The sequence below is a fragment of the Hyla sarda genome, chromosome 2 (assembly GCF_029499605.1).
Source record: "Hyla sarda isolate aHylSar1 chromosome 2, aHylSar1.hap1, whole genome shotgun sequence".
Classification (NCBI taxonomy): Eukaryota; Metazoa; Chordata; class Amphibia; order Anura; family Hylidae; genus Hyla; species Hyla sarda.
Genome location: NC_079190.1, coordinates 14,888,337 through 14,904,463, shown reverse-complemented (window position 1 = coordinate 14,904,463; position 16,127 = coordinate 14,888,337). Strand labels below are relative to the sequence as shown.

The following is a 16,127-nucleotide window of genomic DNA, read 5'->3' as shown; positions in this document are numbered from 1 at the left end:
CACCCTGGTTGGGAAACACTGCCATAGACAGTTAGTCTAGTTAGATTTTGCCGTCCCCAGATACATGTTTATTGTTTCAGCAGATTCCTCTCGGAAAAGCATTGCCGTCTATGAAGATGGTGCACTTCCGATCAGTCCTATTGCCCGGAGTAAGACCATGAGCTGTGCAGTATTTACTATTTAAATTAAATATTTAGACACTCATTGTTAGATGCTTTGCAATAATTTTTTCTTTATTCGGTCATTTTCATAAAATTCAAAGCTGTGACATTCAAAGCTTGCAGATATTAAATTCGGCATACAACCGTCCCAGCAGAGATGTAATTCACCAGTCGGGAACCATCAGGGTCTGTCGCAACGTTTTGGGGGAATGCCCCCTTACTCATGCGTCCTAGAGCCTGAAATTCCAGGATATTTTAAAGGGTACCTTTCATCAAAAAAAACTTTTGATATATTATAGATTAATGTATGCAGAATAACTTTCCAATAGCATGTTATTAAAAAATATGCTTCTTTCTATTTAATTTTCCACTTTGAAAAAATGACCACTAGGGGTCTCCCTACCAGTCCTTTTTTTATAGATTTCAGACTCATGCTGGAGTCCTAAATCTCAGACTGCAGCCGGGACACAGACAAGCACAGCACTGCTCCCTGGCAGTGAGCAGTGCTGAGTTTGTCTGTGTTCTGGCTGCAGTTTGAGATTTAGGACTCCTGCATGAGTCTGAAATCTATAAAAAAAGGACTGGTAGGGAGACCCCTAGTGGTAATTTTTTCAAAGTGGAAAATTAAATAGAAAGAAGCATATTTTTTAATAACACGCTATTGGAAAGTTATTCTGCATACATTAATCTATAATATATCAAAAGTTTTTTTTTGATGAAAGGTACCCTTTAAGCAGGATGCATACCTATACTCAATCATGGAGTTTCTCTTAAAGGAACATTCATAATTATTTCTTATGAACGATAATTTTAATTTTAAACATAGTGTGCATTCTCCTCAATATCCTGGATTACAATATTATTCAAAGATAAACTTTTAAACTACAGACTTCATTCAAGCCTGATGGGGATATTGTTTCCAGGTATGTTATCCAATATGCTTCCCTTTGAAAGAGACGCATGCGGGGAGGGAAGATGGGGATGGCTGGAAAACAGCTGTTTTCCCTTGTACGCTCCTAGCACTTACAGCTTCAGTGATGTTAGGAGCTCACTGGGGTAAAACAGCTGATGCGCAGCTCCGGTGTAATGAAAACTCCTATGACTTTTCTTAAAGGGGCACTCTGGTGAAAACCTTTTTTCTTTTAAATCAACTGGTGGCAGAAAGTTAAACATATTTGTAAATTACTTCTATTAAAAAATCTTAATCCTTCCTGTACTTATTAGCTGCTGAATACTACAGAGGAAATTCTTTTCTTTTTGGAATGCTCTCTGATGACATCACGAGCACAGTTCTCTCTGCTGACGTTATAATAATAATAATAACGCTTTATTTATTGTTGTCCTTAGTGGGATTTGAACCCAAGTCCCCAGCACTGCAAGGCAGCAGTGCTAACCACTGAGCCACCACGCTCCCCTAAGCATACATCTGCTATGCATCTGCTATGCATGCTTGCTAAAATGGACAGAGATGTCAGCAGAGAGCACTGTGCTCGTGATGTCATCAGTGGTCCAAAAAGAAAGGAATTTCCTCATTAGCATTCAGCAGCTAATAAGTACTGGAAGGATTAAGATTTTTTAATAGAAGTAATTTACAAATATGTTTATCTTTCTGCCACCAGTTGATTTAAAAGAAAAAAAGGTTTTCACCGGAGTACCCCTTTAATGTGTACTCGCTCCCAGCAACTGTGTGCTCCAGCAGGCAGAGTGACAGGTCGGGAGCGAGCATAGCAGATTCTTGTCCACTGTCCATGCATCATTATGACACTGCCTCTGGACTCGTTGGTGTCCCAGCATGTATGGGGAGCCCTAGTGGCCAGTTTTTTAAGCCATGATTTCTATAAAAATTTAATAAAGTTTTCTTATGAAGTTTATTAGAAAGGTTTATGTTTTGCCAAGATGTACTACAAAGAAAGTTTTTGTATATGACAGTGCATATTTAACCCCTTAAGGACCAAGGGCGTACAGGTACGTCCTTGGTCCTGCTCTCCTGATATAACGCAGGGTTACACAGTAACCCCGCGTCATATCACGGCGGGCCCGGCGTCATAGTGAAGCCGGGAACCGCCTCTAATAGCGCGCAGCGCCGATCGCGGCGCCGCGCGCTCAGAGTTGAGCCGCGCGGCTAAAAGCGAAACCGAAAGTGGCCAGCTAGCTCAGTCGGGCTGTTCGGGATAGCCGCGGCTAATCGCGGCATCCCGAACAGCTGACAGGACAGCGGGAGGGCCCCTACCTGCCTCCTCACTGTCCGATCGCCGAATGACTGCTCAGTGCCTGAGATCCAGGCATGAGCAGTCATGCGGCAGAATCGTTGATCACTGGTTTCTTATGAGAAACCAGTGATCAATGATGAAGATCAGTGTGTGCAGTGTTATAGGTCCCTATGGGATAACAATAATCAGTGTGTGCAGTGTTATAGGTCCCTATGGGATAACAATGATCAGTATAAGAGATCAGTGTGTGCAGTGTTATAGGTCCCTATGGGATAACAATGATCAGTGTGTGCAGTGTTATAGGTCCCTATGGGATAACAATGATCAGTATAAGAGATCAGTGTGTGCAGTGTTATAGGTCCCTATGGGACCTATAACACTGCAAAAAAAAAAAAAAAGTGAAAAAAAAAAGTGAATAAAGATCATTTAGCTCCTCCCCTATTAAAAGTTTGAATCACCCCCCTTTTCCAATAAAAAAAACAGTGCAAATAAAAATAAAAATAAACATATATGGTATCACCGCTTGCGGAAATGTCCGAATTATAATAATATATCATTAATTAAACCGCTCGGTCAATGGCGTGCGCGCAAAAAAATTCCAAAGTCCAAAATAGTGCATTTTTGGTCACTTTTTATATCATTTATCAATAAGTCTTATCAATGCAAAAATGGTACCGTTAAAAACTTCAGATCACGGCGCAAAAAATGAGCCCTCATACCGCCCCATACACGGAAAAATAAAAAAGTTATAGGGGTCAGAAGATGACAATTTTAAACGTATTAATTTTCCTGCATGTAGTTATGATGATTTTTTCCAGAAGTCCGACAAAATCAAACCTATATAAGTAGGGGATAATTTTAATCGTATGGACCTACAGAATAAAGATAAGGTGTCATTTTTACCGAAAAATGTACTACGTAGAAACGGAAGCCCCCAAAATTTACAAAACTGCGTTTTTTTTTTCAATTTTGTCGCACAATGATTTTTTTTTCCGTTTCCCCGTAGATTTTTGGGCAAAATGAGTGACGTCATTACAAAGTAGAATTGGTGGCGCAAAAAATAAGCCATCATATGGATTTTTAGGTGCAAAATTGAAAGAGTTATGATTTTTTAAAGGCAAGGAGCAAAAAACGAAAATGCAAAAACGGAAAAACCCCCGGTCCTTAAGGGGTTAAGGCAAAAAAACGGACATAAAGATAAACAACTGCAGTTTCTAGCCAATTGTAGCCTTGTTGCTGTGTGGTCACTAAAAGAAAAAGTGACAGTAACTTGTCGGAGGGCACTGTTCAGATACCTGTTTAACCCCTTAACGACCACGGACGTAAATGTACGTCCTGGTTTGGCGGTACTTCGCGCACCAGGACTTACATTTACGTCTTGTGTATGACAGCGAGCATCGGAACGGGGCTCTCGTCAACACGGCAGGTTTCAGCTGCTAGCAGCAGCCGGGGACCCGCCCGTAGTGGCCGACATCCGCGATCACGCGGATGTCCGCCATTAACCCCTCAGATGCCGTGATCCGATCATCCAGCATGGCGGCCGGAGGTCCCCTCACCTGCCTCCGTCGTCTTCCGGGGTCTTCTGCTCTGATCTGAGATCGAGCAGACCAGAGCAGAAGATCACCGATAATACTGATCGGTGCTATGTCCTATGCATAGCACTGAACAGTATTAGCAATCAAATGATTGCTATAGATAGTCCCCTATGGGGACACAAAAAGTGTAAAAAAAAAAGTTGAAAAATATAAAAATAAAAAGTAAAAAAGAAAAGTGAAAAATCCCCTCCCAATGAAAATTGTCAGTTTTTCCCATTTTAACCCCAAAAAGCGTAATTTAAAAAAAAAATAAACATATTTGGTATCGCCGTGTGCGTAAATGTCCGATCAAAATATAATATTAATGATCCCGTACGGTGAATGGTATAAACGTAAAAGATAAAAAAATGCTGCTTTTTTGACACATTTTATAAAGAAAAAAAATTTATAAAATTTATCTAAAAGCTTTATATATGCAAATGTGGTATCGATAAAAAGTACAAATGACGGCGCAAAAAAATTAGCCCTCATACCGCCCTATATACGGAAAAATGAAAAGTTATAGGTGGTCAAAATAGGGTGATTTTAGATTACTGGCTTTGTACAAAAAGTTTTAGATTTTTTTTTAAGCGGTACAAAAATATAAAAGTATCTAGCCATGGGTATCATTTTAATCGTATTGACCCATAGAATAAAGAACACGTCATTTTTACCGTAAAGTGTACAGTGTGAAAACAAAACCCTCCAAAATTGTGGTTTTCATTTAAATTTCCTCCCTAAAAATATTTTTTTTTTGGGTTCGCCGTACATTTTATCGTAAAATTTGAGGTTTCATTACAAAGTACAATTGGTCACGCAAAAACAAGCCCTTATATGGGTCTGTATGGATTTTAGAAGGCAAGGAGGAAAAAACGAAAATGCAAAAATAAAATTGGCCTGGTCCTTAAGGTTAAAATGGTCTTGGTCCATGATGATGCTTCCCCCCCCCCTTACTTGAGCTATAGAGCTTTGCAGCCCCTTTGACTATCAACAAAATCCGTCAGAGGGCAGGAGGGCTGTGTTCAATGTGGTGACTGTAACAAAGGTTCCTGTCCTCTGATGGATTACCTTGATAGTCAGGGGGGATACAAACCCTTAGGAACCGGGAGACCTATCATCATGCTGTAAGGCTAAGTTTCCTCTTGTTTTTTTTTCTGCCAGTTTTTGGATATCTGCCACTGCAGTTTTTGAGCCAAAATCAGAAGTGGATCCATAAGGGAGGAGAAGTGTAAGTCCTTCCTTTATATGTCACATTCCTTCTGAGCTTTGGCTCACAAACTGCAGTGGCAGATCTCCAAAAACTGCCAGAAAAAAAGCCAAGTGGAAACTTAGCTTAAGGCCCCCTTCACATATGTGCGACGTTTACCTTTGGCACTGTTTACAAAGCAATGGAAGGAAACCTGTTCATTTGAATTGAAAAGCTCACATTTATCTTATTTATGGCTTCTCAAGTTGGACGTTGGAACATACTGCATGGGTACCAGACATTTTGCTGCGTTCCCATGTCCTGCAGGCAAAATTAATGAATGCTGGAACCTAAACAAGTAATGCACTTGTGTTTTCAGTTGCGGCTAGTTTAGGCTTCAGTGAGCCGGATGCTTGACAAATGTGAACCCAGCCTAAACAGGTATGTGATCAGCCCCCTTAACCCCTTCAGGACGGAGCCCATTTTGGCCTTAAGGACCGGAGCGTTTTTTGCACATCTGACCACTGTCACTTTAAACATTAATAACTCTGGAATGCTTTTAGTTATCATTCTGATTCCGAGATTGTTTTTTTGTGACATATTCTACTTTAACATAGTGGTAAATTTTTGTCGATACTTGCATCCTTTCTTGGGGTGAAAAATCCGTAAATTTGATGAAAAATTTGAAAATTTAGCATTTTTCTAACTTTGAAGCTTTCTGCTTGTAAGGAAAATGGATATTACGAATACAATTTTTTTTGGTTCACATATACAATATGTCTACTTTATGTTTGCATCATAAAATTGATGAGTTTTTACTTTTGGAAGACACCAGAGGGCTTCAACGGTCAGCAGCAATTTTCCGATTTTTCACAAAATTTTCAAACTCAGTATTTTTCAGAGACCAGTTCAGGTTTGAAGTGGATTTGAAGGGTCTTCATATTAGAAATACCCCATAAATGACCCCATTATAAAAACTACACCCCCCAAAGTATTCAAAATGACATTCAGTCAGCGTTTTAACCCTTTAGGTGTTTCACACGAATAGCAGCAAAGTGAAGGAGAAAATTCACAATCTTCATTTTTTACACTCACATGTTCTTGTAGACCCAATTTTTGAATTTTTACAAGGGGTAAAAGGACAAAATTTTTACTTGTATTTGTAGCCCAATTTCTCTTGAGTAAGCACATACCTCATATGTCTATGTAAAGTGTTCGGCGGGCGCAGTAGAGGGCTCAGAGGGGAAGGAGCGACAAGGGAATTTTTGGAGAGTACGTTTTTCTGAAATGGTTTTTGGGGGGCATGTTACCTTTAGGAAGCCCTTATGGTGCCAGAACAGCAAAAAAAAACCACATGGCATACCATTTTGGAAACTAGACCCCTCGGGGAATGTAACATGGGATAAAGTGAACCTTAATACCCCACAGGTGTTTCACGACTTTTGCAAATGTAAAAAAAAAAAAAAAAATTTTACCTAAAATGCTTGTTTTCCCAAAAAAAAATTATTTTTAAAAAGGGTAATAGCAGAAAACACCCCTAAAAATTTGAAGCCCAATTTCTCCCGATTCAGAAAACACCCCATATGGGGGTGAAAAGTGCTCTGCTGGCGCACTACAGGTCTCAGAAGAGAAGGAGTCACATTTGGCTTTTTGAACGCAAATTTTGCTCTGGGGGCATGCCGCATTTAGGAAGCCCCTATGGTGCCAGGATAGCAAAAAAAAAAAAACACATGGCATACCATTTTGGAAACTAGACCCCTCGGGGAACGTAACAAGGGGTTAAGTGAACCTTTATACCCCACAGGTGTTTCACGACTTTTGCATATGTAAAAATTTTTTTTTTTTTTTTTACCTAAAATGCTTGTTTTCCCAAAAATGTTACATTTTTAAAAAGGGTAAAAGCAGAAAATACCCCCCAAAATTTGTAACACAATTTCTCCCGAGTACGGCGATACCCCATATGTGACCCTAAACTGTTGCCTTGAAATACGACAGGGCTCCAAAGTTAGAGCGCCATGCGCATTTGAGGCCTAAATTAGGGATTGCATAGGGGTGGACATAGGGGTATTCTACGCCAGTGATTCCCAAACAGGGTGCCTCCAGCTGTTGCAAAACTCCCAGCATGCCTGGACAGTCAACGGCTGTCCGACAATACTGGGAGTTGTTTTGCAACAGCTGGAGGCTCCGTTCTGGAAACAGTGGTGTACCAGACGTTTTTCATTTTTATTGGGGAGGGGAGGGGGGCTGTGTAGGGGTATGTGTATATGTAGTGTTTTTTACATTTTATTTTATTTTTTGTGTTAGTGTAGTGTAGTGTTTTTAGGGTACAGTCGCACGGGCGGGGGTTCACAGTAGTTTCTCGCTGGCAATTTGAGCTGCAGCAGAAAGTTTGCGGCAGCTCAAATTTGCAGCCAGATACTTACTGTAATCCTCCGCCCATGTGAGTGTACCCTGTATGTTCACATTGGGGGGGACATCCAGCTGTTGCATAACTACAACTCCCAGCATGCCCGTTGGCTGTCGGTGACTGCTGAGAGTTGTAGTTTTGCAACAACTGTAGGCACACTGGTTATGTATCACTGAGTTTGTGACCTAACTCAGTGTTTCACAACCAGTGTGCCTCCAGCTGTTGCAAAACTACAACTCCCAGCATGTACGGTGCATGGTGTACGGTGACTGCTGAGAGTTGTAGTTTGCAACAGCTGGAGCTACACCGGTCGTGAAACACTGAGTTAGGTAAAAAAAAACTCTGAGTTTCACAACCAGTGTGCCTTCAGCTGTTGCAAAACTACAACTCTCAGCAGTCACCGACAGCCAACGGGCATGCTGGGAGTTGTAGTTATGCAACCAGCAGATGCACCACTACAACTCCCAGCATGCACTTTAGCTGTTTGTGCAAGCTGGGAGTTGTAGTTATACAACAGCTGAAGGTACACTTTTCCATAGAAAGAATGTGCCTCCAGCTGTTGCAAAACCATAAGTCCCAGCATGCCCATAAGGGAATGCTGGGAGTTGTGGTGGTCTGCCTCCTGCTGTTGCATAACTACAGCTCCCAGCATGCCCTTTTTGCATGCTGGGAGCTGTTGCTAAGCAACAGCAGGAGGCTGTCACTCACCTCCAACGATCCTCGCCGCACAGGTCAGTCCCTCGTCGTCTCCGCCGCCGCAGCTGCTCCTGGGGCCCCGATCCCAACAGGGGCGCCGGGGATCGGGGTCCCCAGCACCGGGGGTCGTCTTCTCGCACCCGCTCACGTCCTCCGGAAGAGGGGCGGAGCGGGTGCGGGAGTGACACCCGCAGATCGCTGGACTGAATTGTCCAGCGATCTGCGGCGATCGCCGACATGGGGTGGCATAATGACCCCACTGGGCGATATGCCGGGATGCCTGCTGAACGATTTCAGCAGGCATCCGGCTCCGGTCCCCAACCGGCTAGCGGTGGGGGCCGGAATTCCCACGGGCGTATGGATACGCCCTCGGTCCTTAAGGACTCGGGATTCAGGGCGTATCCATGCGCCCTATGTCCTGAAGAGGTTAAAGGAATACTCCGGAGCGCTGGTAGTTAAAAAAATAAGTTACCCTCATCTGATCGCTCTTTCAAAGACCTTTCCAACGATACCTCATTTGTCAAATTTGGCCCAGCCATTCTCTTGTAATTGCCACCTGTAGCAGTAAGCAGCCATGTCATAAAGACTACATTTCCCATGACTCCCTGCGCCAGCTTCCTGTTAGCTGCTGCTCTCTCTCTCTCTCTCTCCCCCCCCAGGAAATTATACTAAATTATAATAAAGTGACGCCCACAGCTCCTTCCCTTGTGGTTATCTCCTCCCAGCTCATCAGCCCTCTCCATGTGCCCACTAGCCCACTGATCCATGTGCCCACTAATCCACCCATCCATGTGCCCACTAGCGCAGTGTTTCCCAACCAGGGTGCCTCCAGCTGTTGCAAAACTACAACTCCCAGCATGCTGGGAGTTGTAGTTTCGCAACAGCTGGAGGCCACCTGTTTGGGAAACACTGCACTACGGTGTCACAAGAATGCCTCCCATCGCTACCATCACCGCTAGCGGGATCCATGTGCCCACTAGCGCAGTGTTTCCCAACCAGGGTGCCTCCAGCTGTTGCAAAACTACAACTCCCAGCATGCCCGCACAGCCGAAGGCCATTTTCATAGTGACATTGCCTTGACGACAACGCACAGGGACGTTCATGCGCAGAGCCTAAATAAAACTGCTCCGACCGATTAAATATGTTGTTTGATTATTTCTAAACTTCAAGGAGATCAAGAAATTATCTTTAAAATAAACAGATTTACACTTCATTTTCACCAAACAAGAACAGCTAGGGCTTTACAACTCCTTGCAGTGAGCAGATAAAAGGGTTATCCCAAGACTGAAAGTTATCCCCTATCCACTGGATAATGGGTGGATCAGAAGGGGTCCGACTGCTGGGACCTCCAATGATCAAATGAGGGACAATTCACGTCCATTCTTGTTGAGGGCAGCATGCATATTTGGTTCTGCTTCATTCACTTTCTATGAGACTTCCAAACATTGCCAAGGGTTAAAATGGTTGTGTTTAGAAGTTCCATAGTCGAAACTCCCTGCCGCTTCATACAATCCAGGATCAAGTTATGTTTATTTCACGTGATCTGTGGGGGTCTGACTGCTGGGACCCTCTACTGATCACATTAATCCTCTATCCATAACTTTTAATCTTGGGGTAAACCCTTTAATACTTCATTTTTATCCTACCCCAAAAAAGCAAAAAAAGAAATCCAAGCTGTAAATTTGACTTGTCTGGGGGGGAAAAAAAACTGTGCAGATAGTTTTCATCTCCAAGTTTACTGCAAGTTGGTGGACAAAATGCTTTTAAACACCCTCTAAGCAGCATTCTTCCAGTACTGTAGATAGCGCCTTACCTCATTACCTATGTATTGTAGTGTAATAAGCTGCAAATCTCTGGTGCAGAACCTGCAACAAATTCGGGACACGCATGGACCTAAAATGACTGTCCAAGATAACAAAAAATAAAACAACAACAAAAAAAAAAATCCCATGGTCGCTTTTTCTTAAAACAGCGCCACGTACATAGATTGTTTGTGTTGTACTGCAGCTTGGTTACGGGCACTTCAGATGTAAGCCTTGGCCAGGCAAGTGATGTTTTCAGAAAGAGAACCATGCTTTTCTATTCCTGCAGAATGAAAGCCAACTTAAAGAAGTAGTCCAGTGCTGAAAAACTTATAAAGGGTTACTCCGCTCCCCAGTGTCCGCAAAATTCCACCTCACACCGGAACATTGAGTTCCTGAACGCTGTTGTGCGGGCTTCCGTGTTCACGCCCGCCCCCTCGTTACGTCACGCCCCGTCATGTGACATCACGTCCCGCCCTCTCAATGAAAGTCTATGGGAGGGGGCGTGACGGCCGTCGCGCCCCCTTCCCATAGACTTTTATTGATGGGGCAGGCAGTAACATCACGAGGGGGCGGGCCTGAACACAGAAGCCTGCACACAGCTTCCAGGAACTCAGTGTTCCGGTGTGAGGGTGGGTTCACACTACGTTTTCTCCCATACGGGAGCACATACGGCAGGGGGGAGCTAAAACCTCGCGCTCCCGTATGCCTTCATATGCGCTCCCGTATGTCATTCATTTCAATGAGCCGGCCGGAGTGAAACGTTCGGTCCAGTCGGCTCATTTTTGCGCCGTATGCGCTTTTACGACCGGACCTCAAACCGTGGTTGACCACAGTTTTAGGTCCGGGGGAAAAGCGCATACGGCGCAAAAATGAGCCGACCGGACCGAACGTTTCACTCCGGTCGGCTCATTGAAATGAATTACATACGGAAGCGCATACGAAGGCATACGGGAGCGCGAGGTTTTAGCTCCCCCCTGCCGTATGCGCTCCGGTATGGGAGAAAACGTAGTGTGAACCCACCCGAAGGTGGAATTTTGCAGACACTGGGGAGCAGAGTACCCCTTTAAGGATAGTGGATAAGTGGGAAGGGGGTGTGTTGACCAACGCACAAAGCGGCGGCTCACATGCCCCCTCAATACAACTCTATGGCAGAGCCAGAGCGCTGCCTTCGGCAATCTCCGGTTCTGCCATAGCGATGTATTGAGGGGGTGTGTTGCCCGCCGCTTCGTGAGGTGGTCGACACCCGCTATCTGCCCAGCGAGCCGGGGCTCCTTACAGGAGATCGCGGGGGCCCCGGCGGTCGGACTCCCCACGATCTGAAACATATCCCCTATCCTTAAGATATCCTCATCCTGGTGCAGTTGGCCCTTGGTTCTTCCTAATACAAGACAATGTTAGACCTCATGTGGTTGGAATGTGTCAGCAGTTCCTAGAAGAGGAAGGCATTGATGCTATGGACTGGCCGCCCGTTCATCAGACCTGAATCCGATTGAGCACATCTGGGAGATCATGTCTCTCTCCATCCACCAACGCCAAGTTGCACTACAGACTGTCCAGGAGTTGGCAGATGCTTTAGTCCAGGTCTGGGAGACCATCCGCCACCTCATCAGGAGTATACCCAGGCTTTGTTGGGAGGTCATACGGGCACGTGGAGGCCACACACACTACTGAGCCTCATTTTGACTTGTTTTAAAGGGGTATTCCAGGAATTTTTTATGTGACTATGCTACAGGGGCTGTAAAGTTAGTGTAGTTCATAATATAGTGTCTGTACCTGTGTGTGACGGTTTTCTCACAATTCTTCTGTGGTTTTCACCCTACTATTTATTTTTAACAGCATACAAAATGACTGTTGTCTCGGATTTTTCCCAGCTTGCAATACCGCCGAGACCTGAATCACTAGTCAGCTGATGACAGGGAGCCTGTCTGCTTCAATGGGTGGAGCGATCGCTTGGTGGGAGAGAGATCAATCTGCAACTAATGCAACAGTTGCAGGCACCCTGATTTAAAACCACAGGTCTTTTGAATGGATGCAGCTCATTTATGTTTCAATGGGTGGGATTGCTGATGTGTGGGAGGGAGGGAAATGGAATTGTGGGATTTGTAGTAAAAAAAAAAGAAAAGTCAAACAGGAAATACAAGTTCACAAAAAACTAGCCACAGTGTTATGGTAATCTCACAACATAGCCATTTAGCCCCAAGACAAGCGCAGATCCTTACTAAGCATGTCCATTACTGTCTGCCAGGTTCAGACTAAAATCACCTTATGGTGGAGAAACCCTTTAAGGAAATTACAACAAAGTTGGATCAGCCTGTAGTGTGGTTTCCCACTGTGATTTTGAGTGTGACTCCATATCCAGACCTCCATGGGTTGATAAATTTGATTTCCATTGATAATTTTTGTGTGATTTTGTTGTCAGCGCATTCAACTATGTAAAGACGAAAGTATTTCATACGATTAGTTCATTCATTCAGATCTAGGATGTGTTATTTTATGTTCCCTTAATTATTTTGAGCAGTGTAGAATGCAGAATGGGTCATGGGAAATATGTCATAATGGACTGATACAGTAACTTTGTATTCCCTTTTATTATAGAGGTGAAAGGTTTAATGTTAATGAAAGGAAACCATCCTTTATTATTTGCCCTTCCCCATATATAATAAAATTAAATGCATATTAATTACATAGGAGCAGTATGAACCTTATGCAGAACAGGTCATGGGATAGATGTCATGCTGGACCGTTATCATTTCTTTTGCATTCTTCTTCGTATGTCATTTGTCTTTCCAAAAAAATTTGCCCCCCCCCCCAAAAAAAAACCAACTCTTTATATTGACGTATAATGACTATATAAGGTTCACACCACGTTTTTGCCATATTGTTTTCAGTTTTTATAAAGAAAATCGTATGGCAAAAAAAACTGATGGAACAGTATGGAAAAAAGTAAACCGTATGCGTTTTTAAACTGTATACTGTTTTTAAAAGTGCATACAGTTCTGTCCGTTTTTATAAAAAAAAAAAAAATAACAACAGGTTTTTGAAAATGTTGTCAATTTTTTAATGGGAGGGGTGTTGGGTGGGGACTTTAGGATGCAAACCGTATACGGTTTCCCGTATGGAACCGTATACATATGTGTTTCCCATTGACGTCCATGTTAAAAAAAAACGTATGTGGTTGCAGTACGATTTTGAAACCGGAGACAAAAACGTGGTCAACCACGGTTTTGACTCCAATTTAAAAACCGTACTGCAACCGCATACTTTTTTTTTTTTTTTTTTTTTTAACATGGACGTCAATGGGAAACGCACATGTATACGGTTCCATACGGGAAACCGTATAAGGTTTTTACTTTGCACATGAGCATTTGCATCCTAAAGTCCCCACCCAACAACCCTCCCATTAAAAATGGACAACATTTTTAAAAACGTTTGTTTTAAAAACAGTATACAGTTTAAAAACGCATACGGTTTACTTTTTCCCATACTGTTCCATCAGTTTTTTTTCCCCATACGGTTTTCTTTAAAAAAAAAAAATTTGATTGAAAACAATATGGCAAAAATGTGATGTGAACCCAGCCTAAGAGCGGTATGAACCTAAATGCAGAACGGGTCAGGTAGCGGCTTTGTGTTATGGTCCATATTTGGTAATTTACAGGCGGCAAATATGAATAATTGTGTGAAATAAATTATTATTGAATTACATTTTTTTTTCCCCTATAGGAATGATCTTCAACCTGTTACTATACTACAACTCCCATCATGGTTGAAAGGAGCTGTCATTTTGCAACAGCTGGAGATCACTTTTGAGGCTATAGTCTTATCCACTTCTTAGTACCGAGTTTCCCAATCAGCGTGCCTCCAGCTGTTGCAAGACTACAACTCCCAGCATGCTCAGACAGCCTTCGGCTGTCTGAGCATGCTGGGAGTTGTAGTCTTGCAACAGCTGGAGGCACGCTGATTGGGAAACAGTGGCATAAGCCATTACCCCAGCCATGTTTGATATGTAGGTTCATTACTACAGATCTATTGAGTCTCTAAACATATAAGAAAGCAATTTCCCATCTATCTATTCTTTTCCTATTAGATGAACCCACTTTATATAATAATGTAAACAACCAGAGCTTCCTACATTGCGATACCCCCCCATTATACAACAGCTTTCTCTCGTCTAACCTGTTGTTCGGCGAGAATTCAAACGCAAGCACAAGAAGGACATCAGCCAGAATAAGAGAGCTTTGAGAAGGCTCAGGACGGCCTGTGAGAGAGCCAAAAGAACCCTGTCCTCCAGCAGCCAGGCCAGCATCGAGATTGACTCTCTGAGCGAGGGCACTGACTTCTACACTTCCATAACAAGGGCTCGCTTTGAGGAGTTGTGTTCAGACCTCTTTAGGGGAACGCTTGATCCAGTAGAAAAGGCTCTCAGAGATGCTAAAATGGACAAGTCTCAGATACATGATATTGTTCTAGTGGGAGGATCTACACGCATCCCTAAGGTGCAAAAGCTACTACAAGACTTCTTTAATGGCAAAGAGCTGAACAAAAGCATTAATCCTGATGAAGCTGTGGCCTATGGAGCTGCTGTACAAGCTGCCATCTTGACCGGTGATAAGTCTGAGAAGGTCCAGGATCTCCTCCTGTTGGATGTGGCACCACTCTCCCTTGGGCTAGAAACAGCAGGAGGGGTGATGACTGTTCTTATCAAAGGCAACACAACCATCCCAACCAAGCAGACTCAGACCTTCACCACTTATTCTGACAACCAGCCAGGAGTCCTCATCCAAGTTTTTGAGGGTGAGCGAGCAATGACCAAGGATAACAATCTTCTTGGCAAGTTTGAACTGAGCGGGATATCCCCATCCCCAGGTGGAGTGCCACAGATTGACGTGACCTTTGATATAGATGCCAACGGTATTCTCAATGTTTCCGCAATGGACAAAAGCTCTGGTAAACAGAACAAAATCACAATCACCAATGACAAGGGAAGGCTGAGCAAAGAGGAGATTGAGAGGATGGTTCAAGAGGCTGAGAAATATAAGGCGGATGATGATACCCAAAGAGAGAGGATCACTGCTAAGAACTCCCTGGAGGCTTATGTCTTCAATATGAAAAGTGCAGTGGAAGATGACAATATGAAGAATAAGATAAGTCCTGGAGATAAGAAAAGCATTACGGAGAAATGTAACGAGACCCTGTCGTGGCTGGACAAGAACCAGTTAGCTGAGAAAGAAGAATATGTCCATCGGCAGAAGGAATTGGAGAAGGTGTGTAATCCCATCATCGCCAAACTGTACCAAGAATCCTCTGTGGGTGGAATTCCAGGAGGAATGCCTGGTGCCAGCTGCAGTGCCCAAGCAAGACAGAGCAGCAGCACAGGCCCCATTATTGAAGAACTGGATTAAAAGTATTGGTTTGAAAAAAGGACTTATAAATGGACTGTGTGCGTACTGTGGACTATTGAACTAAACATAGGATTTTGCACATATCTACAGAATAGGCGATAAAAGTCCGGTTGTGGGGCTATGTCTGACCATTGGCTGCCGCCATCCACCCCCACGATCTCTTGAACGGGACCCATCCTACTGTACCCACTCCGGCCCTCACCATCCTGGACAAGGGCAAGTGACTGTCCGCTCACCCAATACCGGACACATGTCCCCTATGGATAGGGTATTAGTGACTGATAAGAAGTACCTTCTTTAATTTTTACACATAAAAACATACTGAAATGTAAAAATGTTTTACTGGTGATATTTTCTCAATTTTATACTGTAATTTTATTATCTTAATAAATATTTTTTACATATTTTTGTTTGTTCTTATTTCTAAGGCATCGTTCAGAGGGTTAAGCTTAGTTCTAACACTAGTGTGACCTAAGTCTAATATATTTTACACAACTTATGTTAGTAAAGGTTAAAAAAACAAATTAGTAACTAGTAGCAGTGTTCACATACAGATATATTACACATACTACAACATTTGTGGCCATCTACAGCCCCACTTAAGCTGGTTATTCATAATTACAGTTCCCTGACTTCCCCCAACAATCCCATAGGCAGTGAGGGGGGCATGACATCATGAGGGGGCGGGG

General features: G+C 43.2%; 1 protein-coding gene across 1 annotated transcript; it reads left to right on the top strand.

The window, feature by feature from the left end:
- Positions 1–64: 64 nt before the first annotated feature.
- On the top strand, positions 65–15,842 carry LOC130357339 (heat shock 70 kDa protein-like). The gene is made up of 2 exons (XM_056560025.1): positions 65–149; positions 14,228–15,842. Exons 1-2 carry the CDS (start codon positions 65–67, stop codon positions 15,436–15,438), a joined length of 1,296 nt encoding a protein of 431 aa, XP_056416000.1. The 3' UTR covers positions 15,439–15,842.
- Positions 15,843–16,127: the final 285 nt, after the last annotated feature.